This window comes from Oncorhynchus mykiss, chromosome 12 (assembly GCF_013265735.2).
Source record: "Oncorhynchus mykiss isolate Arlee chromosome 12, USDA_OmykA_1.1, whole genome shotgun sequence".
NCBI lineage: Eukaryota > Metazoa > Chordata > Actinopteri > Salmoniformes > Salmonidae > Oncorhynchus > Oncorhynchus mykiss.
This window is the reverse complement of record NC_048576.1, coordinates 34,468,671-34,496,445: the sequence shown is the minus strand read 5'-3', so window position 1 is coordinate 34,496,445 and position 27,775 is coordinate 34,468,671. Positions and strand designations below refer to the sequence as shown.

Genomic DNA, 27,775 nt, shown 5'->3' with positions numbered 1-27,775 from the left:
GTAGTCACAACAAATGTAATCTGCTGTTTATTTAACATTTCTCTCTGACTCATCTCTTCCAAGTTTACTTCTACTGTGTCTACTAGCGCACCAGAACAGAAGGCTCTCGGGACTCTCAGTATCAAACCATGGGGTTCAGTCAGTGTGTACGTCCCAAATGGCACCATATTCCCTATATAGTGCTCCATTTTTGACCAAAGCCATATGGGCTCTGGTTAAAAGTAGTGCACAATATAGGGAATAGGGTGCCATTTAGGACGTAACAGTTAGTAAAAACTGGGGCAATTCGGTGATAGATACAGTATGATCAACACGCTGCCAGCTTGTCACTGATCTAATAGTGAATAGTATGACTAACACCAAGTGCATGACTGTTAAGATCTCTCAGTATGAATATGTATGAAAGTTTGTGGGTGTGTGTCATCTACTCAGTGTTTCCTCTGAAAAAAATGTGTAGCTGATACCACATAAAATGTACTTTCCACCTCCAGAAATGAGCCCAATAACATTATTTGGGGCTCCCGAGTGGTGCAGCGGTCTAAGGCACTGCATCTCAGTGCTAGAGGCGTCACTACCGACCCTGGTTCGATTCCAGGCTGTATCACAACCGGCAGTGATTGAGAGTCCCCTAGGGCCGCGCACAATTGGCCCAGAGTCGTCCGGTTAGGGTTTGGCCGTCATTGTAAATAAGAATTTGTTCTTATTAACTGACTTGCCCAGTTAAATAAAGGTTAAATAAGAAAATATATGAAAAATGTTATTATTTTAACATTGGACCATGCATATAGCTAATCAAATGTGATATTTTAACTAATTAGGCTGATATTGATTCATTTTATGTACCAAAAAACTTGCATAAACAGTGAATATAGGGTAACCTACCTACCACCCGGGGTAACACCCCCCCCCGACTGTACCTCTCACAGAAACCACTTTATGTCACCAGAATAGGTAAATAGATAAGCTATTCTACTATGGGGCGTCCGGTTTTTCGTGCACCGCAGCAGAAATATTTTTTCATGTTCCTTATTTTTGGGGCGTGGAGGCAACGATTTTCCCATGGCGCAGCGCCACAGCAAAATGACTGCAACGGAAAGGCTGCATCTAGTGCAAGTGTTCCCAACATTTTATTCCCCAGGGCCCTCTTTTTCACATTTGTATGTCACGCTTGATTTTGTTTAATTTAAGGGACCTAGGGAAATGTGTTGTTTTGAAGCTCATTTCTTGCCATTCTACGTAGTTTAACAAGACTCATGACATATTTTAGATAGGCTGTTTAATGATAATAATAATAATAATAATGTTTGATATGGAATACAAAGTCAAGACTGGATTTCCCCAAATGTTATTCCACTACCAAATATTAGAATTTATATGAACACTCAATATTTTACAGAAAGTGAATTGATAGCGACAGTCACACATTTGATAACATTACTTCTCAAGCAAAGTAAAAAATTTAATATTTCTTGACTAGGTCATAGCTCAGCTTCTGAATGTCATAGAGACAAACCAAAGATCTCCCCATGTGCAGTCACGTCTACCTCAGGCAGTTTACCTCTTGTTTCTAGCCTAAAGCATTGCAGGGTTATGTGTTGTTACTGATCGGTTTATACAAAGGCGATTAAAACAAAATCCCAAATCCAAATAATAATAGTTTGTTTACCCCTCAAATCATGGAAGGTCCCGCTACCCCCCAGGAAAAGTTGGGAACCCCTGATCTACTGTATGTGTATGAACCGGTGATGATGTGTGATGTTACAAGTGATACATGTTTGTATGTTTCTGTGATCAATGTAGTTGTGTGGGCTCTTTCTCTAAATCTGCAGTGAGGAGGGCCCACCTGAGCTTGCTGTTGTTCTTGTTGTAGCTCATGGAGTGGCTGCGGCTGCTGAAGGTTGCTGGGGACTTGATGACCGACTCCAGGGAAGGACTCTTCCTCATAAGGCTGCTGGGCTTCAGCTCATCCCCAGAGCCCCCATACTTATCTGGGAAACACAGGAATCAGGAACCAGGGACGGGGGAGGTAGAGGGGGAAGGAGGATGTGCAAAGGATGTGACTGTTGTGACTGTTTGTAGTTAGTCAAATGTGCTGATGAAGGCAAGATGCCAGAATGCGTTGGTTTCAATGATAAAGAAGCGTTTTGATCTAATTGGTGTTTTACAAAGTTATATACGTATATACAGTATCTGTGCTACTTTTATACTTGCTCTCTCTACAGTGTTATGTACCTGAATGAGAGAACTCTCCATGGTTAATCCTTTTCTCCAGTGTCTTTGAGAGCGGTTTGATAGACGATTGCCTCTACAGAAACAAAAACAAAAAATGTATATCATGTCCTATTCATGTCCTACACATGATGATAAAAAAAGTGACAACCAAACTTGTAACACTTTACATTATTAGTAATGGTTATAATGTATTTAAACGGCTTTACAAAAGCTTTATACATTTAGTCGGTAATAAACAGATAAAAAAATTAATATATAACTAGGCAAGTCAGTGAAGAACAAATTCTTATTTTACAATGATGGCCTACCCCAGCCAAACCCGGACGACACTGGCCCAATTGTGCGCCGCCCTACGAGACTCCCAATCACAGCCGGTTGTGATACAGCCTGGAATTGAACCAGGGTCTGGGGCGGCAGGGTAGCCTAGTGGTTAGAGCGTTGGGCCAATATCCGAAAGGTTGCTGTTTCGAATACCTGAGTACCCAATGCGCCACTTAGGAGCCCAATAACAGATTGGTTGATATTTTAGTCCAAGGGTCCACAATTCGTGGGTCGGAACATAGTATAAATAATTTGTTCACTGCAAATTGATTTCAAACCTTGATTACATTGGGATACGATCACATATGTTTCTTTATTTACATTATTATTATTATTTTCTATTTATTTCTCTATTTAGAGGCGGCAGGTAGCTTAGCAGTTAGAGCGTTGGGCCAATATCCGAAAGGTTGCTGTTTCGAATACCCGAGCCGACTATGTGAAAATCAGTTGATGTGCCCTTGAGCAAGGCACTTAGCCCTAATTTGCTCCAGGGGTGCCGCACTACTATGGCTGACCCTGTAAAACAACACATTTCACTGCACCTATCCGGTGTATGTGACAATTTCCCTAATTAAAATCACTTTGAGCTGATTTCATGGTGATTTTACAGTCTTTTATGTCCACCCCTACTGGGTAACCCTGTTGTAGTCCATATTGAAGAGGGCCTGTACTGTACCTGGATGGGGGAGACAGCAGCTGCGGGTGCTGTGCGGACAGGGATCCCACTCAGAGGGCTTCTAGGTGAGGAGTGCATCTGTACCGTGTGTCCAGGACCAGGTCCATCTGCAAGGCCCAACACATGAGTGTGCATTAGCCACGGACAGCTATTTAATTGGAAATTGAAAGAGATTCATTGTATACCGTATTCCATGGTGATGTTCCATGGAGTCCTATCACTGTATCTGCTTACCCCGTTAAGCAATTAGACCTTTAAGGTTAGGCTGTTTAAGCTATGATGTAACAGGCAAGGGTTCCTTCTCTATCACTGCTGCTAAACCAGGAAAGTATCCCCTCAGCAGCCATCCCCTTGGCCTGACATCCTGCGTAATTTACGGGCCACAATTTTCATTCATAAACTCAGCAAAAAAAGAAACGGCCCTTTTTCAGGACCCTGTCTTTCAAAGACAATTCGTAAAAATCCAAATAACATCATAGATCTTCATTGTAAAGGGTTTAAACACTGTTTCCCATGCTTGTTCAATGAACCATAAACAATTAATGAACATGCACCTGTGGAACGGTTGTTAGCACGGTAGGCAATTAAGGTCACAGTTATGAAAAGACACCAGTTATGAAAAGACACAGTTTGTCTCACCAGGGGTGATGGTCGGATTAGCGTTTATCGTTGAAGGAATGAGCGTTACACCGAGACCTGTACTCTGGAGCGGGATCGAGTTGGAGGTTGAGGGTCCGTCATGGTCTGGTGTGTCACAGCATCATCGGACTGAGCTTGTTGTCATTGCAGGCAATCTCCACGCTGTGCAATCTCAACGCTGTGCGTTACTCTTCCTGCAGGCTCATCCTGACATGACCACCAGCCATACTGCTCGTTCTGTGTGTGATTTCTTGCAAGACAGGAATGTCAGTGTTCTGCCACGGCCAGCAAAGAGCCCGGATCTCAATCCCATTGAGCACGTCTGGGAATTGTTGGATCAGAGGGTGAGGGCTACGGCCATTCCCCCCAGAAATGTCCGGGAACTTGCTGGTGCCTTGGTGGAAGAGTGGGGTAACATCTCACAGCAAGAACTGGCAAATCTGGTGCAGAGCATGAGGAGGAGATGCACTGAAGTACTTAATGCAGCTGGTGGCCACACCAGATACTGACTGTTACTTTTGATTTTGACCCCCCCCTTTGTTCAGGGACATATTATTAAATTTCTGTTAGTCACATGTCTGTGGAACTTGTTCAGTTTATGTCTCAGTTGTTGAATCTTGTTATGTTCATACAAATATTTACACATGTTAATTTTGCTGAAAATAAATGCAGTTGACAGTGAGAGGATGTTTCTTTTTTTGCTGAGTTTATCTCCTTGATGATACAAGAGACAGCAGATCGCTCCAAAACAAACATCTTTCTCAGGAATGTCTGTGGCCAGTCTATAGAGTAATCACACCTCCTATTCCTTTCCTTTCAAATCAAATAAAAGTGTATTGGTCACGTACACAGTTTAGCAGATGTTATAGCGGGTGCAACTAAATGTTTGTGTTATTAGCACCTAACAGCGCAGTAAAATGTCGAACAAGTACGCAAATAATAAAAACGAAAACAAGAAATCAAGGAATATCAAAACAAATTCAATGAACAACCCAAATAACACTGTATCAGTAATCCAAATGCAATCTATTCTTATACTGTGTATATCTAAAATATATACAAAAGATGATATGTACAGCAGTAGATATATTAGAGTGAGCTACACAATCAATACAGTCACATGGACAGCAGAGCATACCATAGATGACCATACATGCCTCCACTGTATAAACATGATAGATCTATCTTAAGCAGACAGACAGGCTGCCAGCTGTTCTCCTATTATGCAGACAAGTCAGGTATGATTTCTGTAAAGAGGCCTGTGCTTGACTGAACTTGCCTGGTGCATTGGAACCAATGGAATAGTCCAACCACCCCACCCCCTACCTGGTAACCCAGGGAGGTGCAGTCAAACACTCAAATAACTTTGAAAGAAAACAAATAATATTTTAACCCAGGTCTGCCGGGCTTGTGTGGAGGAGTGAGAAGGAGGATGTTCTGTGCTTACTCTGTACAGCTGTGTCAAAGGACTTGATGAGGGATTTGACGGTGGCTCCGGGCTCTGAGGGGGAGGAGGCAGCGTTGCCGTTGGTGTTAATGGGCGAGGAGGTGGACTGGGTCTGGGTGGTCTGGGTCATGGAGATGCTACACCAATGAGGACTGCCATCTGCATCTGAGAAACTCTCAGAGTCATCATGCAACGACCTGAAAAAGACAAAGGGGAAGAGATGCTCACGGTATACATTATGGCACAACACATAGCAGGTAGAAGTGCTTTTACAGTGAGAGGCTATATATACCTTACCAGGGATTTTTATCAGAACATTATTTTACTAAGTAGGTGTTATCAGAACAATGGTTTAGTATTTATTTCGTCAATCAATGTTCTAAAGAAAGGTAATGATTGAAGATGATGTTTGCCCATCGCATTGACTGTTGCATGCAATATTTGTGTACGAGTATGTACAGTTCACGCTTCAGATGATGGAACAGTCAATAGCTGGTTCTAACACCCAAAAGTGCAAATAAAAAAAGGTACAAAGTTTACTCCATCCGTATCTTATGGACATTGGACAAAGCCTGAGTGAGTGAGTAAGCGATAGAGTATTGTCACAGATGGATGGATGGGGAAGGGGTGAGAATAGAACTGAAGTAAGGAATCTGGTGAGGAGGAAGTAGAACTCCCAAAGAGAATGAACTCAAACAAACACACGCAGACAAAGTCGGGACTAGAGTCATTTCATTTATTGACTTTCCAAAGATGAAATAAAAAAAAGTTTAAACAGATGGACAAACACCTTACATGGACTATTTCTCTAAATAAACAGCATTGTATATTTGATCTGTCTCAATAAGATTTAACCTTAAAGTTAAATTAAACAGTTGCACATTCACTCGTTGAACTGTTGAGCAGTTCACAGACAGAAAAAGGGTATAATCACCACACAGTTACCACCATATATGTCTTATGATAAGGTGGTCTTTTTTTGGCAATATCGGCAGTACTCAAAGTTAAACATTACTAGCACGTCTGTCTGTTTCTGGTCGAGTACTATGGCTTTTGTATGACTGCAGCCACTGAATAGTCCTGTTACTCTGTAATAATAGTCATTATAACCTGAGGTTTACAGGATGGCAGTTGGTCATTATACATTTCTAATGGGTGTCCAACGTTTACCCTGTAGCAGTACTCAGAAACTAGAGGCTTTTTATTTGACCTGATGGGGTTTGTTTTTTTTAGGCTGGATCGTGTTGTTGTATTGTATTGTTGTTGTATGTTTAATTATGTAATGTATTGATTGTTGCTGCCTTCTTGGCCAGGTCTCCTTTGAAAAAGAGACTCTGGGTCTCAATGGGCTTTTCCTAGTTAAACAAAGGTTAAATAAATTATAATGACTTCAAAATGAGTGATAAAGCATTCAAAATATATTTTGTTGATATAGCCTGTTGAAGTTTAGAGTGAAATATAATGGTTAAGAGATACTATACAGGCCATTTTGAAATTATGAGTTTTAGGCACGGCTGTAAGTCTGAGGCAGTAAGGACTGAATTGGGCAGTGATCAGCAGTTGATTACCCTTATGGCTTAAATGCACGGCGGCCTTCCTGTGTGGACATTATTAGTGATGACGTGATAATTATCAGTGATAATAATACACTGTCTGTGATTCAGTGTTGTTGTCTGGAGGCAGAACTCAAACTGGTGAGCTGAACTTAAACAGTAGCCAGATGATTACACACACAACCTAGGACCACTGATCAGTGCAGGTTCTTGATACTTTAACATTCTTGATATTCTGTTAAATATCGCCATCTAGTGGTCAATTATCACAACATATTATCAGATTCACATTATGAACACCAGAGCACATGACTCATTTTTTGTAGCCATGAATAATCTCACAGACTTAAAGTGAACTGATTTTGGTTATTACCATAATTAAAAAAATAGATATCATCCAAGCTTTTTTAAGTAATAGATATTCCAAACTGTCAGTTAGAAGAAACGGATCATAATAATAACCACAGGTGCAGAACTGATAGGAAACTTGAACAAAATGAGTATTAGAACAGTAATCTACCAAAAGACCAATAAAACCAACTCTGAACAACAAAAATAACTTGAAAAGTTTGTCTGTTTGGCTTTTCAAAGTTGTATTTGGCCCATAATGTAGTAATGAAACCTAACTTACAACATGAATCTGACTCATAGTAATAGCTGGCAGTTTCCAGTGGATAAGCAGACTGTTTTGGTTTCAGTCAACCCTCAGAGAACTAAACAAAAAATGTGTCTCATTCTCAAAATATTTAGCAACACATTGAGTAAGTGAATATTCACCACTAAGGCAATTTAAGTGTCTAAAAGCAAATCGGAATCAGTAACAGAAACTCCTCCTATCATATCAGATCATCTCTTGACAGATAGAGAGTAGAGCTTCCCAAAAACAAATACCACTGAAATCATTGCAAACAATAGAGATAAAAATGTGTACAGAATTTTTGAAAGATCTCACGGAGAAAGATGCGTTCATTTGGAAGTTTAACAGTAAACTACAGTCTGACTCTGTCTCTCTGTCTGGGGCAAATATTGCATCTGTACTGGTCAATCAACCTTGCTAATAAACTCATCAGAATGACATACCAGATGATGGAAAAGTTTGTATGGTAATACCGATCAAAGCAACTGTGTACAATAATACTGTCAGTCTGTCTTCAGAGGGTCCTGATGTTATGTGGGTGGACTTTTTTACCGCCCCTCTACTGCAGTCTTGGTATCAAAACTGGCTCCAGCCCCGAGTCTGAAAAACAAGACCGAAACACAGAGACAACATGAATTGCAATAAATAGGAAATATACCCTCTTAAAAAGCTATGTACTTGCATTGGACATTTATACTGTATTTAGCACAACCGGAGTGGTGTCTTTTTCTAAAGACACTGCAGTTAAGGCTCTGTCCTCTGTCTGTTCTTCTCTCTCTCTCACCATGCATCTCTTAACTGGCTAATGAAGTCAAATTCTGATCTGAGTTTCTTCCACATGTCTGAGATCAGTATACAATTATATACAGACCAAATGTTGTTTATTTGATCAAGCAGTGATAGCATGAGTATAAATAAATCATTCCATGTCATACTACAAGACAATTCTCCAGAGGAACCAAGAGGCTAGGTAAAGGATTGATTCAACAGAACAGCAGGTGGCGCCAAGTACCATAATAAAAGTTTAGTAGCAGGGTTTTTTTTACAGTGGAAATTAAGCAAAGCAAACCCCAGCCCACCCAAATGAAAGGACACAGACTACTAATAGTTAGCTGTCAGTCAGCTAGTCAGCGAACCAGACAGACAATCAGTGAGAAGCAGCGGAAGCAGTGCAGGAAGGAAAGTCAGAAGTTCTAGATCAGCAGTAGCATTCCCTCTAAAGGCAGCATTCATCGAGCTCGCAGTGCAGTGGACTCACCTGGGCTTTCTATAAGGAACCATGTCTGAGAGAGGGACATCCTTGAGAGAACAAACGATCTCAGGGAGGAGGGTAGCTTCTGGTCTGGTACGTCGCAGGTACGTACGGGGAAAGTAAAGTACTGCATTCTTCTTTATGTTATAATTTACACGTTTACATGTTTTATGTCAGGCAAGCTATATTAGAAACTATCTGATGAGCGCTGTATGTATAGCATTAACAATACTGGCCTTATTTGCCTCTCATCATACTGTCACTGCCACTGTCACTACACAGGAGACACAGGACCAATGGGCTGAGCTTTCATCAACACACCGACCAATCACGTCCCTGGCACAACAGGTCATGTTGTACAGCAGGGGTGGGCAATCATTTAGTCTTGAGGGCAACATCGAGAGAAAAAAATTCAAAAGCAATTGTTGGGCCAAAGAAATGGTCGTCATTTGAACACGTATAGGTCCATTATAATTTCAACATACTTTCTACATAGTTTAGACGTTCAACAGTTGCCCCAAATTATATTTGTTTTACTCAAACCTACCCCGGGTCAGATTGAACGGGCTCGCGAGCCGGATCTGGCCTGAGGGCTATATGTCGCCCACCTGTGGTGTACAGCCACATGAAACACAACAGAGGATTTATGTTATGGCTCCTAAAGTGTCTGTCTCAATTTATATTTTGACGAGAACTGACTCAAAAAGTTTAGTGCTGCTGTCAATGCTATCTTGGCAGCAGCCTTTCTAGGTAGAGCTTAGACCACTATATTAGTGCTACACTATTCAGACAGCGCAGCTTGTCTCAGTGAAGTGCTAGGGTCCACTGCTAGCCCAGTGTGTTACAGTTGGTGGTGGTGAGTGGTAGACAGACTGGTAGAGCAGTCAGAATATTGCAGCAGGAACCAGATGGACAGACAGAGATACTGCAGGAGGGGACTGCCTGCCAATCCTCTTTTAGCAAATATTGGCAGGCAATCCCAGGATTTGAGGCTTGAAAATCCAAGGATTTGGTTATTAAGATATTATTATTGGACTCATATCCTTATTGATAGCTAGCATCACCTTGTTTCAATGCAAACCCCAAAATGTTGAGCATCACAAGGTACCGTGACGTCAAATCTGAATTTTTGGGGAAGCCTCTTAAAAGGGAACCGATTAATGGCGTATTGAAATTCAAAATGTTTCTTCCAGCTCTGCCCCCTGTAGCCTCACATACGGCATCCTATATGATACTGACCACTATATTGAACACACGCACAATCAGTGGGATATGGCAAGCCCAAGAGTAGCAGCAGCTCCAGGACAGAGTAGATAGGGCCCAGTGCTGAGAGGGAGCGAGAGGGGAAAGGCTAGGTAAAGGGATAAGAGATTGGATGTTGGATAGAGGCGCGAGGGATGAGTACAGGAGGTATACTTTAGGTCTTTTCAAATCTGGCCCCTTAAGGCCAATTACACTTCTGGGTTTCATTCTTCCCTTCTAATCAGGGACGGATTTAGACCTGGGACATGAGATGAGTAAATGCAAATATCAGGTAGAAACAAAAACCAGAAGTGTTTTTCGGCCCTCGAGGACCATAATTGAATTGCCCTGCTGAATGTACTAAACCCTCCCAGCCATACGGTACGTACTTGACTCCCTTCTGCAGCTCCAGGTCTGATGAGAGCTTGGCGCTGCGCCCCTGCTCCTCCTGTAACCTCCTCCTCAGAGAGCGGATCTCCTGCTGGGCCTCTACCTTGATGTCGTTGGCCACCACCACGGCTGTCTGGAGGTCTGCCTGGAACCGCCGCCACTCCTCCGTCTCATCCTGAACACACACACACACAGTATACCATAAGCATTATGATTGTCATCACATCATAGCAGTTACAAACCTTGACCATCTTAACCACCAGCAAAGCACCCGAAAGTATAAAACCACTAACAGTCAGATCACTCCTACCTTCATCTGTTTACTCAAGATCTTCAGCTGCCTCTCCACTTCTGACTTCTGCTCCTCCAGCTTCTTGAGTTGGTCTATGAAGAAAGACACATATGCCATTACTTTGAAAACAGCACCACAGAATACATCCGTGAGAGGCGCATATCACAAGTGGAGGAACTGCAGCCATATGTTAGTCTGATTAATGTGTACAGTACATCTAACACTGCCTCTTATATTAGTGGTACTACATGGCTACTACACTGAGTGTACAAAACATTAAGAACACCTGCTCTTTCCATGACATAGACTGACCAGGTGAAAGCTATGATCCCTTATTGATGTCACATGTCAAATCCACTTCAATCAGTGTAGATGAAGGGGAGGAGACAGTATTTTCAAGCCTGGAGACAATTGAGACATGGATGGTGTATGTATACAATTCAGAGGGTGAATGGACAAGACAAAATATTTAAGTGCCTTTGAACGGGGTATGGTAGTAGATGCCAGGCAAACCGGTTTGAGTGTGTCAAGAACTGCAACGCTGCTGGGTTTTTCACGCTCAACAGTTTCCCGTGTGTATCAAGAATGGTCCACCACCCAATGGACATCGAGCCAACTTGACACAACTGTGGGAAGAATGGAGTCAACATGGGCCAGAATCCCTGCGGAACACTTTCGACACCTTATAGAGTCCATACCTTTTCTGAGGGAAAAAGGGGGTGCAACTTAATATTAGGAAGGTGTTACTAATGTTTTGTACACTCATTGCATATATCCATTCAAATCATGTTTCTCATTATTTGGTTATTATGCTTATTATCAGTTAAATCTGCATTGCTATATCCATAACTCATACTTAATCAACATGTCGCTAGTCTCACCATGGACATATGCAATGAGTGTACAACATCTCCACTTCGCTGACCCTCAACACTGGGGCCCCACAAGGGTGTGTGCTCAGCCCTCTCCTGTACTCCCTGTTCACCCACGACTGCATTGGCCATGTAGGCCTCCAACTCAATTATCAAGTTTGCAGACGACACAACAGTGGTGGGCCTGATCACCAACAACGACGAGACGGCCTACAGGGAGGAGGTGAGGGCACTCGGAGTGTGGTGTCAGGAAAACAACCTCTCACTCAACGTCAACAAAACAAAGGAGATGATCGTGGACTTCAGGAAACAGCAGAGGGAGCATCCCCTTATCCACATCGAAGGGACCGAAGTGGAGAAGGTGGAAAGTTTTACGTTCCTGGGTGTACACACAGACAGTGTGGTGAAGAAGGCGCAACAGCGCCTCTTCAACCTCAGGAGGCTGAAGAAATTTGGCTTGTCACCCAAAACCCTGACAAACTATTACAGATGCACAATCGAAAGCATCCTGTCGGGCTGTATCACAGCCTGGTACGACAACTGCACCGCCCACAACTGCAAGGCTCTCCAGAGCGTCATCAGACTGCTAAACAGCAATCACTAACTCAGAGAGGTTGCTGCCTACATTGAGATCCAATCACGGGACACTTTAATAAAAGGATCACGAGTCACTTTAAACAATGCCACTTTAAATAATGCCACTTTAATAATGTTTACATATCTTACATTACTCATATCACATGTATGTACTGTATTTTATACCATCTACTGCACCTTGCCTATGCCGCTCGGCCATCGCTCATCCATATACATATATGTACAGTTGAAGTCGGAAGTTTACATACACTTAGGTTGGAGTCATTAAAACATGTTTTTCAATCACTCCACAACTTTCTTGCTAACAAACTATAGTTTTGGCAAGTCAGTTAGGACATCTACTTTGTGCATGACACAAGTAATGTTTCCAACAATTGTTTACAGACAGATTTTTTCACTTATAATTCACTGTATCACAATTCCAGTGTTTCAGAAGTTCACATACAATAAGTTGACTGTGCTTTTAAACAGCTTGGAAAATTCCAGAAAAGCTTCTGATAGGCTAATTGACATCATTTGAGTTAATTGGAGGTGTACCTGTGGATGTATTTCAAGGCCTACCTTCGAACTCAGTGCGTCTTTCCTTGACATCATGGGAAAGTCAAAATAAATCAGCCAAGACCTCAGAAAATAAATTGTAGACCTCCACAAGTCTGGTTCAACCTTGGGAGCAATTTCCAAACACCTGAAGGTACCACGTTCATCTGTATAAACAATAGTGAGCAAGTATAAACACCATGGGACCATGCAGCGTCATACCGCTCAGAAAGGAGATGCGTTTGGTCTCCTAGAGATGAATGTACTTTGGTGCGAAAAGTGCATATCAATCCCAGAACAACAGCAAATGACCTTGTGAAGATGCTGGAGGAAACAGGTACAAAAGTATCTATATCCACAGTAAGACGAGTCCTATATTGACATAACCTGAAAGGCCAATCAGCAAGAAAGAAGCCACTGCTCCAAAACCGCCATAAAAAAAGTCAGAATACGGTTTGTAACTGCACATGGGAACAAAGAATGTTCTTTTTGGAGAAATGTCCTCTGGTCTGATGAAGCAAAAATATAACTGTTTGGACATAATGACCATTGTTATGGTGTGACAGCGTGGAAAAAGGGTGAGGTTTGCAAGACGAAGAACACCATCCCAACCATGAAGCACAGTGCTTTGTTGTGGAGGTGCTTGCTGCAGGAGGGACTGGTGCACTTCACAAAATAGATGGCATCATGAGACAGGAAAATGATGTGGAAATATTGAAGCAACATCTCAAGACATCAGTCAGGAAGTTAAAGCTTGGTTGCAAATGGGTCTTCCAAATGGACATTGACCCCAAGCATACTTCCAAAGTTGTGGCAAAATGGCTTAAGGACAACAAAGTCAAGGTATTGGAGTGGCCACCACAAAGCCCTGACCTCGATGCTATAGAAAATGTGTGGGCAGAACTGAAAAAGGGTGTGCGAGCAAGGAGGCCTATAAACCTGACTCAGTTACAACAGCTCTGTCTGGAGGAATGGGCCAAGATTCACCCAACTTATTGTGGGAAGCTTGTGGAAGGCTACCCAAAACGTTTGACCCAAGTGAAACAATTTAAAGGCAATGCTACCATATACTAATTGAGTGTATGTAAACTTCTGACTGACTGGTAATGTGATGAAAGAAATACAAACTGAAATAATTAATTCTCTCTACTATTATTCTGACATAACACATCCTTAAAATAAAGTGGTGATCCTAACTGATCTAAGACAGGGAATTTTTAGGGATTAAATGTCAGGGATTGTGAAAAACTGTATTTAAGGAGTATGTAAACTTCTGACTTCAAATATACATATTCTCACTCACCCCTTTAGATTTGTGTGTATTATGTAGTTGTTGGGGAATTGTTGGATTACTTGTTAGATATTACTGCACTGTCGGAACTAGAAGCAAAAGCATTTCGTTACACTCACATTAACATCTGCTAACCATGTGTATGTGACCAATAATATTTGATTTGATTTAACCAAATAAAATAACTCAAACAATGCATACTGACCGCTACACATATTTAGTTCTAACATAGTTTTTTACTAAACTGCACAAACAGGTCTGTAGGTCAAAGACAGATGTGCTCGTAATAAAACCGGGATAGAACTGCCTGCGTCTGTCTGTCTGTCTGTCTGTCTGTCTGTCTGTCTGCTGTGCTGAGGATCATGGTAGGGAGACAATCTGCATGTTATCTCAGCATTAAGGGCTCAGTGGGAGAGAGCCTCTAATAGACCTAACCAGCTAGCCAGAAGCCAGCCAGCCAACCTGTAAGGACACAGTGAATCAGTGGAAAGCCCTGCCAGGCCAGTACTCAGACATCTGTATCTGTCAATGTAGTGGAGCTCAGCAGTAGATCTGGTTCTTCAGACAGCAGCTCCAATTTGTCAGCCCCAGCCGAGAGACCTTCCTGCTCCCCTCAAACAGAGCCACACTGGTGATGTACTCTGAATAAGCCCATTCCTGGACATTTTTTAATATTTTGAGCACATGCTATTTAGTCCATGTGTTGGCTTAATCTGGGTCCGGGAAACCGGCCTTATGTGTTTAGGAGTGCTGTGCTTCTGTAATAAGTAAAAGGTTGGTTGAGGACAGTTGATGACAGTTGTACTCTCCAGGTCCAGGATGGAGGTGGTAGAGTAGTAGAAGACTGGTGATATACAGTGGGGCAAAAAAGTATTTAGTCAGCTACCAATTGTGCAAGTTCTCCCACTTAAAAGATGAGAGAGGCCTGTAATTTTCATCATAGGTACACTTCAACTATGACAGACAAAATGAAAAAAAAAAAATGAAAATCACATTGTAGGATTTTTTATCAATTTATTTGCAAATTATGGTGGAAAATAAGTATTTGGTCAATAACAAAAGTTTATCTCAATACTTTGTTATATACCCTTTGTTGGTAATGACAGAGGTCAAACGTTTTCTGTAAGTCTTCACAAGGTTTCCACACACTGTTGCTGGTATTTTGGCCCATTCCTCCATGCAGATCTCCTCTAGAGCAGTGATGTTTTGGGGCTGTTGCTGGGCAACACGGACTTTCAACTCCCTCCAAAGATTTTCTATGGGGTTGAGATCTGGAGACTGGCTAGGCCACTCCAGGACCTTGAAATGCTTCTTACGAAGCCACTCCTTCGTTGCCCGGGCAGTGTGTTTGGGATCATTGTCATGCTGAAAGACCCAGCCACGTTTCATCTTCAATGCCCTTGCTGATGGAAGGAGGTTTTCACTCAAAATCTCACGATACATGGCCCCATTCATTCTTTCCTTTACACGGATCAGTCGTCCTGGTCCCTTTGCAGAAAAACAGCCCCAAAGCATGATGTTTCCACCCCCATGCTTCACAGTAGGTATGGTGTTCTTTGGATGCAACTCAGCATTCTTTGTCCTCCAAACACGACGAGTTGAGTTTTTACCAAAAAGTTATATTTTGGTTTCATCTGACCATATGACATTCTCCCAATCTTCTTCTGGATCATCCAAATGCTCTCTAGCAAACTTCAGACGGGCCTGGACATGTACTGGTTTAAGCAGGGGGACACGTCTGGCACTTCCCAGCCTGGTGCAGGTCTACAATTTTGTTTCTGGTGTCCTTTGACAGCTCTTTGAGAGCCAGAAATCTTGCTTGTTTGTAGGTGACCAAATACTTATTTTCCACCATAATTTGCAAATAAATTAATAAAAAATCCTACAATGTGATTTTCTGGATTTTCTCTCCTCATTTTGTCTGTCATAGTTGAAGTGTACCTATGATGAAAATTACAGGCCTCTCTTATCTTTTTAAATGGGAGAACTTGCACAATTGGTGGCTGACTAAATACTTTTTTGCCCCACTGTATACACTAATTAGGGAACGTACGCTCTAGGTCCAGGATGGTCTGGTTGGTGTGGAGGTGGACGGCTCTCTGCTGCTCCACCTGGTCCTCCAGCTCAAAGATGGTCTCCTTCAGGTCCTTGATTTGGCCGTCGGCCTGCTGCCCCCCCTTCTCCAGGGCACTGACCTGGCCACTCAGCGTTTCCTCAAGCCTTACGGCTCGCTCTGCCACCTGCTTGCACTCAGCCTCAGCCTGGGACATAGTAAGAGATGATCTGATTGGTTAGTCACATGGCGAGACATAGTAAGAGATGACCTGATTGGTTATCACACATAGAGCCATTTAAGAGATGGCCTGATTGGTTAGTCCAAACATCCTTCAACAGGCCTCTTTCTACAGGTGTCCTGTTGGCTGCCACCATAAGATGGCCCTGTGTCTGTAGTGACAGTGTACCCTCTTTTTCAATGTCCGTTCATGTACCTGTTACCTTTATATTAAACATGAAAGGAGAATACAAAAGGCCTTTACATAAAGCAGGTGTGACTGAGGTCCTCAGAGGTTTTGTGATTGTATTAGACAGTTAATTCATAAATCTTCACCTAATCACTAGAAAATTAAGGGTTACTTCACCATTAACACATCTAAACCACCAGATGTCCTCAAGTCTGGGCATGTGTGCATATCACTTAGCATAACTGACAGTGACACATCCCTTATTGTAACCACAGCCTTAGATCTGTATGACACTGACTGTAACTGCTAATACTCTATTGTAGTCTGACGTTATAAAATATAAAAAGCTGTTAAAAGCTGTTGGACGTCAGCCCTGCCAGTGTCCACAGAGACTCATTGGCACAAGAGTTTAGTAGGAACTCCTCTAAAGCCAATCTGATAGCATAGCCTACACTACAGTGTAACTGGCTGCTGGGTAAAAAGGTGATGATGAATCATTGATTTTACAGTTTAGTGTCTCGAGCCCCTGTCTCCTGCTGCAGGTATTTCACTTCCTGATACAGTATTGACAGTAACCTCAATCACCCATGCATTCCCTACTGCAGATGTAGCATCTTCAGTTGATCATCCTGTTGCAGGAGAACTTGCAATGCAGGAAAACTTGCAATGCAGGAAATGTTTAACTTCTAGTGTATTTGAGGCTTTAAAAGGCTTATGAAGTTTGTAATTTCCACTTTTCAATTTCAGACTTGAAAAAATCTATCAACCCCTAGAAAAATGTAAATGGATTATAATCCACATAATAATTCACATTTCCTGTTGCTGCAAGATTATTCATACTGTAGCAAACTGGCTCAAATTATCTAAAATGGCACTGCAATGGATAGCAGCCGTTTATCGGGCTCTTGACCAACCCTATCATTGTGTGTGTTTTTTTGTACATAAAGTTTCCGCCATCGTTTCCAATGACCGAAAATAGCTTCTTGACATGAGAACAGTGATCACTAACCTCAATTTGGATGAAGATTTCTACTTCAATGAGTCAGAGGCGCAGGACATAATGCTCACTCTGGACCAGACCCTAGTCCTCGAGACTCGAAAAAGAAAAAGGCGGCGCAAGAGAGGCCAACGTGAGGGCTATCTGATGAAACTATGTCGGCGAGTACATAAACCGCCTCTACCCTTAATTCAATTGGCGACCGTACAAACACTGGAGAACCAACTGGACGACCTCTGTTCGAGACTATCCTACTGTATCAACGGGACCTGAATAACTGTAATATACTGTGTTTCTCAGAGTCATGGCTGAACAAGGACATGGATAATATACAGTTTCTTCAGAAAGAACTCACAACCCTTGACTTATTTCTAATTTTGTTGCATTACAAAGTGGAATTAAAATGGATTTAAATGTCATTTTTTGTCAATGATCTATACAAAATACAATATTTTTTAATTAATGGAGAAAAAAAACACTAATATATCTTAATTAGATAAGTGTTACAACACCCTGAGTCAATACATGATAGAATCAGCTTTGGTAGCGATTACAGCTGTGAATCTTTCTGGATAAGTCTCTAAGAGCTTTGCATACCTGGATTGTACATACAATATTCACACATTATCCTTAAAACAATTATTCAAGCTCTGTTAAGTTGGTTGTTGATCATTGGTTGACAGCCATTTTCAAGTCTTTCCATACATTTTCAAGCTGATTTAAGTCAAAACTGTAATTAGGCCACTCAGGAACATTCAAGGTTGTATTGGTAAGCAACTCCAGTGTATATTTGGCCCTGTGTTTTAGGCAATTGTCCTGCTGAAAGGTAAATTTGTCTCCCAGTGTCTGTTGAGAGGAGGTCAAAGACCTGGCAGTGTGGTGCCAGGACAACAACCTCTCCCTCAACGTCACCAAGACAAAGGAGCTGATCGTGGACTACAGGAAACGGAGGGCCGAGCACTCCCTCATTCACATTGAAGGGGCTGTACTGGAGCAGGTGTCCACTGTTCCTTGGTGTCCACATCACTAAGGACCTATCATGGTCCACACACCAACAGAGTTGTGAAGAGGGCACGACAACACCTCTTCCCCCTCAGGAGATTTAAAAGATTTGGCATGGGTCCTCAGATCCTCAGAAAGTTCTACAGCTGCACCATTGAGAGAATCTTGACGTGCTGCATCACCACGTTGGTATGGCAACTGCTTGGCATCCAATCACAAGGCGCTACAGAGTGTCCTGCCATTCAGACCTCTATACCAGGTGGTGTCAGAGGAAGGCCCTAAAAATTGTCAAAGACACCAGCCACCCAAATCATAGACTGTTTTCTCTACTACCGCACGGCAAGCAATACCAACACACAAGTCTGGAACCAACAGGACCCTGAAAAGCTTCTACCCCGAAGGCATAAGACTGCTAAACAAGACTGCTAAATAGTTGCACCAAGTCTGGAACCAACAGGACCCTGAACAGCTTTTACCCCAAGCCATAAGACTGCTAAATAGTTAGTTAAATAGTTATCCAAATAGCTACCCAGACTCTCTGCATTGACCTTTTTTGCACTAACTTTTTTTGACTCTTCACATACGCTGCTACTACTGTTTACTACCTGTCAATTATTCTTAGTTACAGTGCATTCGGAAAGTATTCAGACCCCTTGACTTTTTCCACTTTATGTTCAAATTTGAGCAGCAATGCTCCCCATACAACCTGACAGAGCTTGAGAGGATCTGCAGAGAAGAATGAGAGAAACTCCACAAATACAGGTGTGCCAAGAAGAAGACTGTGATCGATACCAAAAGTGCTTCAACAAAGTATTGAGTAAAGGGTCTGAATATTTATGTAAATGTGATATTTCAGTTGCAAAAATGTGTAAAAACCTGTAAAAACTATTTAATCAATATTAGAATACGGCTGTAATGTAACAAAATGTGGAAAAAGTCAAGGGGTCTTTCCGAATACTGGAATACTTTCCGAATGCACTGGATATTTACATATATACCTCAATGTCCTCGTACCCCTGCATATCGACATGGTACTGGTACCCTTTGGATATAGCCAAGTTATTGTTACTCATTGTGTATTTATTATTACTTGGATTATTATTACATTTAATTTTTCTATACTTTTTCTATTTTCTTTCTCTCTGCATTGTTGGGCCCTAAGTAATCATTTCACTGTTAGTCTACACCTGTTGTTTACGAACCATGTGATTAATAAAATTCGATTTGATTTGAAATTAAGATCCTACATCTGTACAGCTCCATCATAGGCTACAGTACATGCTGGGTTACTGGGTCACATACTGTGAAAGCCCCCAGGCATGATGTATTGTATTAAAAAAAGATATTGATGACACAATGCATTCTCCACAGCACGTCTTCTTACAGTATGTGGAGCATGACGTTAGTGACTGAAGTCATTATTTACCGGCCTCGCCCTCACACCCGTTTGTCAGGAGCCAGAAGCCTGAGTCATATGTCACTCGACTTGACCTGCCAGGGTTCAGATAGGATTTATTTTCTTTCAAATAGTTTTAATGTTTGATTCAACGTGTGCCAGATGGTCAGCATTTCAACATTTGGGAATATTCCATTGGTTCCATTGCAACAGGCAGGCTCAATGAAACGGGGCAAAAGTATTTGAAAGAAAACAAATACTGTATGAACCCAGGTCTGCCCTGACTGGACCACCCCAGTGTAGAGTCAAATAGTTATGACATCAGTCAGAGGCAGCTGACTAGGACACACCCCGTGTTCACATCAACAACCACAGAAGGTACCCTAAACCCACACAGCCCAGGCTGCTGACGTGTGGTGTTGTGGGGGAAAACCACTGCTCACTCACGCTCTCTGATCCTATAAGCAGATGAAAACAATTTCATAGAACATGAGTTCATACGTTGGAGAGTGGTGAGGGAAAGTGCTGAACTATAGCCACAAAGCCTGTCTTCATTAGCAATACAATATTTATCCTAATTCAAACCATCATGGCAGATGAGGTATTGTGTAGGAAGCTTGTATCCACTACAAGACCATGGTGCTTGCCTACGGAGCAGCAAGAGGAACTGCCCCTCCTTACCTTCAGGCTATGCTCAAACCCTACTCCCCAACCCGAGCACTTCGTTCTGCATCCTCTGGTCTCTTGGCACTCCCACCCCTACGGGAGGGCAGCTCCCGCTCAGCCCAGTCAAAGCTCTGTCCTGGCACCCCATTGGGGGAACCAGCTTCCCCCTAAAGCTAGGGCAAGAAAGTCCTTGTCCATCTTCCGAAAACATCTGAAACCCTACCTAAAGAGTATCTTAAATAACCCCACAGAACCCCGCCTCGCACCCATTTCTCACCCCGACTGCTCGAGGATGAGATGCAAATTGGTATTCCACCCACCTTGGTGAGTAATAAAGTTTCTACTCGATTCTATTCTATATGGCTTGGTGTCCCACCCACCTTGGACAGCAGTCCCTGTGCGTGTTCAGTGTCAGTCTGGGCCTGTAGCAGCTCCTGCCGTAGCTCTGTTACCTCCCCCTCCAGTCTGTCTCTCTCAGAATGGGCCGCCTTCAGCAGCCTCTGCAACTCTGTGCTGTCCCCAGCACTCTGCATGGCCTTCAGCTCCCCAACCTTCTGTCTCTCTAGGTCCACCTGGGCTTTGAGCCGTCCGTTCTCCACCCTCAGGGCATCCGTTGCAGCCCTATGTTCCTCAGCCTCCCGCGTCATCTCACCCCCGGCCTCCACCTCCTTCTCCAGCCGGCCCTGGAGGTCATCCCTCTCCTGCCTGAGGGACCTCACCTGCCCCTGGGTTTCCTGGTGCTCCTCTTCCAGGGTCCTCAGGCTCCCCGTCAGCTGCTGCTGGATGTCCACCAGCTTCTCCCTCTCTGAGTGAGAGCTCTCCACCAGGTCAGTGTAGCGCTGCTCCAGCTCAGCTGCCCGGGACTCGTCCCCGCTCTGGACCTGGGCCACCTCCTGCAGCTTCCCGGCCAGGGCCTCGTTCTTCTGGGCCAGCAACTCTACCCTCTCCCTCTGCTGCTGCAGCGACGTCTGTAGGAGGCCCTTCTTCTCGGCCAGGCGCTCATTCTCAGCCGTCAGCTCCTGGACCACCTGCTGTTGGTCGGCCAGCTCCTGTAGTGTTGCCTGGAGCTCCTCTGCCGTGCTGTGCTGACTTTCCTCCATCTTCTGGATCTGCTCCGTCAGGCTCTCCACTGAGGGGTCGCGACCCGGACCCTTCCCCACCCCTACACCACTGCTGCTCACTGAGTCAGACTGCGACGGGATCTTCTCAAACTCTGAGGAGTCCGGAGAGGGCGAGCCCTTGGTGATGTCACTGCCGGAGGAGACTGAGGTTTTGAGCGGGCTGGGTGTGGGTGACTTGGCTGGGGGACTAGTGTTGTTTTCTGAGGGGAGGCCGTTGACGGAGGGCTTGGAGGGGCTGGTGGTGGTGGTAGTGTTGTTGGACAGAGGAGAGGCATGCAAAGTTTCCAGGGAGAGAAGCTTCTCCTTCAGGGCCTGGTTCTCCTCCCTCAGAGCCGCCAGCTCCCTCTGGAACTTCCCGTTCTTCTCCCTCAGCTCCCCTACCAGGGCCTGGGCATCTGTGGCATGCTGGGATAGACCTTGGCCTTGATCGGGGGCACCCTCGGGTGGGGTGGAGAGGGTGTTGTGAGGCGAGGGGGATGAAGACAACGAGGCTTTCCCCCGGCAGCGCTGCAGCTCTATCCTCAGCTTGCTGATCTCAAACTCCTTGGCCTTGGCCTCGGCCAGAAGCTCCTTCACCTGGCACTCCAGGAAGCCTCTCTCCGAGCCCTCAGCGTCCACCCTGGGCTTTGTGGTGGTGGAGCCACGCTGGTGCTTGGCTGCCAGGGTGGCCAGGCTGGAGGTGCTGGCGCTGGGGGTCATCTTCTTGGTCGTGGAGGTCCGCAGCTGGTCCCTCAGCGACACACGGTCCCGGGTCATGGTGGGAGGAATCTCCCTGGGGGCAGGGATACCAGACTTCTTGGATCCTGATTGGACGCCTGAAAAAGATGATCAAAACACACATTCAGAGTCTGCTGCTTTCTTTTTGAAAGGCCACTAGTAAAGTGGTAATGCTTTGGACTAATGCCTGTAATGTCCTTACCATTCAATAGAAACAATTTCCCACTCAGATTGAAGCTCTATTGTGATGCAGTGATAATATGTTGTTGCAATTGTCATCATCAGGTGTTGCAATTGTCATCAACAAGGGTCAATCATTCAACAATATTCATAGATCCATTTATTTGTTTTGATGGCTGAATGGCTGGCTGGTTGGCACTGTGTCTGTGTTACTGTGGCCATTGAAGGCTTCCTCCGCCTTATAGCATTCCAGTGGGTCCACAGGCCCCGGATGGCTTTCCAGACCTCTCTCTCTCAAATACGAAGAGCTTTTACTGATTCATCCCCCGCGTGAGCAGGGCGCCATCTGAAAGGCTTTTATTGTTTGTTTTAAAATTATCAGCAAACAGCAACACAGACACAGGGGGTTCTTGTTACCAGGGATGACCAGGAATGGTCCGGGACACATGGAACGTTCCAGCACAAAGCAGCCCAGTCAGTGGACAGACACAAAAAGAACGCTGTGTTGATGACACACTAGACTGACTGCCATCAACTCCAGAGGGCACAGACTACTGCACAGCCTGGGCAAGAAGAGATAGACCAGGATTCTGTATAACCCCATAAACAACACACACATCCACACTCGCACACACACAAAACATTCAAGATACACTGGCACATTGGCTCACATCCACACCTACAAACAAACACACACTCACAAACAAATAGTCTGGGCTCATTTGGAATGGAAATCCTACACCCCTCTGGGCTCTTAAAGCACTTCTCCATTGATGGGCACTTTGCAGGGACTATCACCCCTTTGTACGGGCTGGCTGTGCCTGCCAAGCCTGCCAAGCCTCAGACAATCTCAGGGGCACAGCGTGGTTTAGCATTCTTAAAGTGGGGTTCTGTGGATGAAAAGGAGAGTGTTGCTGAGGCCGGGACCACAGAGAAAGGAGTCAGAGACCTAACTTACTTTATCAGCACTCAACTATGCTTCTATATAAAGCAAGGAGCTCGGAACTCGGTGTGCTTTCTTTTTACAATAACACAATCGTAAATTGCTAAGCTTGCAAAAATAAAAATGACACACACACACACACATATGTATATATATATATAGCAAGGACGCTGGACACTTTCTTTTCATAATAAAATAAAATCACAATAAAACGACAAATAGTTCCAGTAAAACATTAAATATCAAAGCTATAAAAAATAACATGGCAGATTGGCTGGCACACAGAGTGACTGCAGACAGACATTGCGGTTTGCCTTCAGTCAAAAAATAAGGACCTAACTACTCCGCTTGAGTGAGAGCAAGCAAAAGCCAGTCATTTAAATGCCCATTAATCAACTTTGCATTGGTTCTCCATCAGTCAGGTCAAGTGAACTCTAGTGTATTTCCCAGTGGACTAGCCTTTGCTTTGCCAAGATCCCAGGCTGCCATTAAAAATCTATAATCACTTACTTCTCTGTGCATTTTACAGTGGATGCATCCACTACAGACAGAATGAGGCCATACACAACTAAATTATGTATTATCACATGGAAGATTTTAACATTTTAACAGCTACTTGTTTATGAATAAAGACTGTGATAAAATCAGTTGTGTTAGGTTAAAAAACGACTACATCATAATACATTACAGATTGACATATTAAGATGTTTGGGGATGCATGTATGTGTATTAACAGAAAATGACAGACTGACAGACTCACACACAAACACAAACACACACACACACACACACACACACACACACACACACACACACACACACACACACACACACACACACACACACACACACACACACACACACTTCACAACTCCCCTAAATCTCTGCACAGTGGCAAAAACAGCATATAGGCCAGACCTATAGGTCATGTGGGGCATATTCATGCCAATTGCTCTTATTCTTATTATATAACATATAGAGGAAGAGTAACAGAAGGAAAGTGAAAGAGAGGGATTGATGAATAAAAGGAGAGTGAATGAGAGAGAGAGACAGATGTGTTTAAGCTCAGTCCGTTTCCATTAAGATGACTAATGTTTGGAGTTGAAGTGGGACTCTGGGACATCTCCCATTCACAGCCCCCACATACAGTAACACTCTCCTTCTACTTCCCAGCCCAACTGAATAAAACCCATATGGACTGTATAAACTCACTTTCCTCGTTGGGAGGACTCACCTCCCTTTTACCATGACTTCACTACAGCTTGTCCCTGTGCACATAGCCATGACATAAATCTGTGTGCAAAACAAGCCAACTAATACGTACGTAAACATTTACAGTACATTAAAATACAATACAGAGAAAGGAAGGCTGGCTGGAACACAGCCATTCTGACCATTTCTGAAAGATGAAAACAATAGCACATTTTTGGTGGACCTGTAAACAGATTGTTGGAATTCAATAATGTTTTACATTGACTTTTTCCCGAACCTAAATATGCTGCACTGACAGCGTATTCTGAAACATTGTATAACATTTGTTTTACTGCAGAAGGCCTTCTTACAGTGGTAGCCTACACACTTCAATGCAAAAGATCAACTGCCTGTTCAGCTGTTAAATCCTATTGTAGGTCATAAACCACGCTAAACCACCATGCATTTAACATTTGAAAAAATGATTGAAACCGAAATCGGAAACCGTGATTATAAAAAAACAAATGTAAAGCCTACAAATGTCAATGGAAAAGGTGAAACGTTTGTTCGATCGTTTAACTGTGCTTCAGATTGGATCGCAATGAGCAAAATACTTCAAATAGGTGGATCTATTTACTAATGTGAAGTAGGTCCAATAAATGAGAGAAGGGATGAATGGTAGCCTATCCAAACTTGTTGTAGGCCTATAGGCTATTTCAAGAGTTGCCTATGAAACCATCACAGTCAGAAAAGGGGAGGAGTTTTAATATACCTATTTCAAATTATTTTAAAATGCAAAGATAAAATAAAGATTTAGAGATTTTTGATCTCTTCTTACTAACGGCAAATTATTAAATCTTGTTATTATATTTAACTACCTGTTTTTTGTTATAAATAAGAATGTCATAATATATTCCCCATTTGCACAAGACTACTACTAGGCTTCTTTTGCCTTCTTGCAATGCAAGACTTCAACCACTAGAAACTGTGCGTACCCATGGTCTACAGTGTGCGGGAGGATAAGCACGTCAAATTCAGTTTTTATAAATGGCAAATTTTGCGTGAAAACTGGCTAACACATATTTTGTGCATACGCAACATTTACAAATGAGGCCCCAGACCTGGGTTCAAATAGTATTTGAAATAGTGCTTGATTGAGCTTACCTGACACATTAGAGCCAATGGAATAGTTCCAAATGTGCAAACCCCGTCCATCTGGCAGACAGGCTTAATTGAACGCTCAAAGTATTTGAAAGAAAACAAAATGGAACCCTCTCTCTCTCTCTTACTCTCTTTCTCTCTCGCTCTCTCACTCTTTCTCTCTCTCAGCGTTACTGTAGCCAACCCTTCCCTGTCCAAAAGGAGGGTTCGGTCTCACATAGAGCCAGGTATGGGCAGTGATAGTTAGTGGCACAGTTGGCCATGCAGCCTCAAGGCCAAGACAGAGCAGCTGCTCAATGGGAATCATCTCATCTTATCCTCATCAAACAGTCCGCCAATCTCAGAGGAGAGCAGAGGCATGCTTTATCCAGGAGGTGCCAGTTTTCAGATGCTAGCTGGGCTATAAAAGGGGGGTGATAGGAAGGAGAACATTGAAGAAAAGCCTCAGTGGCTCAATTTATCTATGCTGAGATCGACATGTTTGATACAGTGCAGAAGATAGACCGATTTGACTTTTCTCTTCCAACACAACATATAAAACCATCCATAACTTCTAAACCCCTTAGCTAAGCCTACTTTCAGGGTATTCATGATCCACCATATGTTTCACAATTTAAAAGAAGTTAAAGGAAAGCACAAAGAAGACAAGCTGTGAATTAATAGCCAACTATTTAAAATCCTCAGTTGGGACAAACGCTTCCTGACTCCAAAGTTATCTGGGCCTGACTTGCCAAGCCTTTGACAGACAATGACAACTCCTTATTTTTATGGGTTACTGAAATGGTGAGAGGAGAGAGAAAGTGGGGAAGAAAAAGAGAGATGAGAGAGAAAGGCTGAGAGTAACAGAGAGATCAAAAAAATCTATGGAGAGAGATAGCGAATGACTCGTTTCAAGAAACTAGGCGTATGTCACATGTCACTACTTCACAGGAGCAGCATTTGAACGTAATTTTTTTTTTTTTTAAATCGAAATACGTTTTTTTTCTCGCAGATATGCCTTCTGAAACTTCATGTGAACTTCATATGCCTTAAAAACAAACTAGTATTTCATCCATAAAATTGTTAAATTTCAAGCCTAGTTGGTTTAGCCATGGAAAAAAACAAGAACCTTCCCACTGGCCATGATTGGCTGAGATAATGCAAGGGCTGGACATGCCGGGAGATGAGTTTGGATTGGTCTGCCACGTAGCAGGCTTCTGTCTATAACGTGAGCTGTTCAGTATGTGTTGACAGTCCTTTTTTTATTTTATTTTGTACCTTTATTTAACTAGGCAAGTCAGTTAAGAACAAATTCTTATTTTCAATGACGGCCTAGGAACAGTGGGTTAACTGCCTGTTCAGGGGCAGAACGACAGATTTGTACCTTGTCAGCTTGGGGGTTGGAACTTGCAACCTTCCGGTTACTAGTCCAACACTCTAACCACTAGGTTACCCTGCCGCCCTACCGGACCTTATATGATATAACATTAGCATTATATGATATAACATTAGCCATCGAGAACAACAAAAGTTTTGCTACTTTTCCCAACATTGATGCCCTAAATTTAGCTGGTGCTATCGACAGATCAGAAGGAAAAAGTGATGGGCTAATTTCTGCACACACCACGGTCAGTATGAACCGGAGTGACTTGACACAAAGCTGGCCAAACAAGATGTAGCTACAAACAAAATGGAGTTAAATGGCTCCAGTCTGATAAGTTTCTAATTTTGTCAGAAAGTAATTTTCATCGCAAGTTAAAGTGTACTGTTTGTTAGCTAGCAAACGTTAGCTTGCTGGATCGCTAGTTAACGTCATGTGTATGATCTGTGTTACAATATTATTTGAATCAGAAAACCATTTGCATTGATAGTTATAGCCTAATGTTAACTAGCTAACATTGGACCTAGTTTGTTAGGTTTAACCACCTGCAGATTCATACTACAGCTATGACAATGTCTGTATTGGTAGTAGTATGAGTTGG

The 27,775-nt window shown here is 43.0% G+C and overlaps 1 protein-coding gene and 1 long non-coding RNA gene across 5 annotated transcripts in view; both read right to left on the bottom strand.

The window, feature by feature from the left end:
- Window positions 1–27,775, bottom strand: part of LOC110537489 (cytospin-B) — a 131,350-nt gene that overhangs the window by 49,292 nt on the left and 54,283 nt on the right. For 3 of the 4 annotated variants that reach the window (XM_036937439.1, XM_036937440.1, XM_036937441.1), the window contains 8 exons: window positions 20,882–22,437; window positions 16,032–16,239; window positions 10,700–10,773; window positions 10,389–10,564; window positions 5,316–5,512; window positions 3,230–3,336; window positions 2,233–2,305; window positions 1,844–1,988 (listed from right to left, as the gene is read on the bottom strand). In XM_036937439.1, the coding sequence (XP_036793334.1) occupies window positions 1,844–1,988; window positions 2,233–2,305; window positions 3,230–3,336; window positions 5,316–5,512; window positions 10,389–10,564; window positions 10,700–10,773; window positions 16,032–16,239; window positions 20,882–22,437 (2,536 nt within the window). Of the gene's footprint in view, window positions 1–1,843; window positions 2,306–3,229; window positions 3,337–5,315; window positions 5,513–10,388; window positions 10,565–10,699; window positions 10,774–16,031; window positions 16,240–20,881; window positions 22,438–27,775 lie in introns of those variants that run through there. The other variant, XM_036937442.1, reaches the window with a different exon arrangement.
- Window positions 8,019–10,372, bottom strand: LOC118937666. The gene is made up of 2 exons (XR_005034952.1): window positions 8,764–10,372; window positions 8,019–8,105 (listed from the first exon to the last, which is right to left on the bottom strand). It is a non-coding gene; the product is annotated as an uncharacterized LOC118937666 (long non-coding RNA).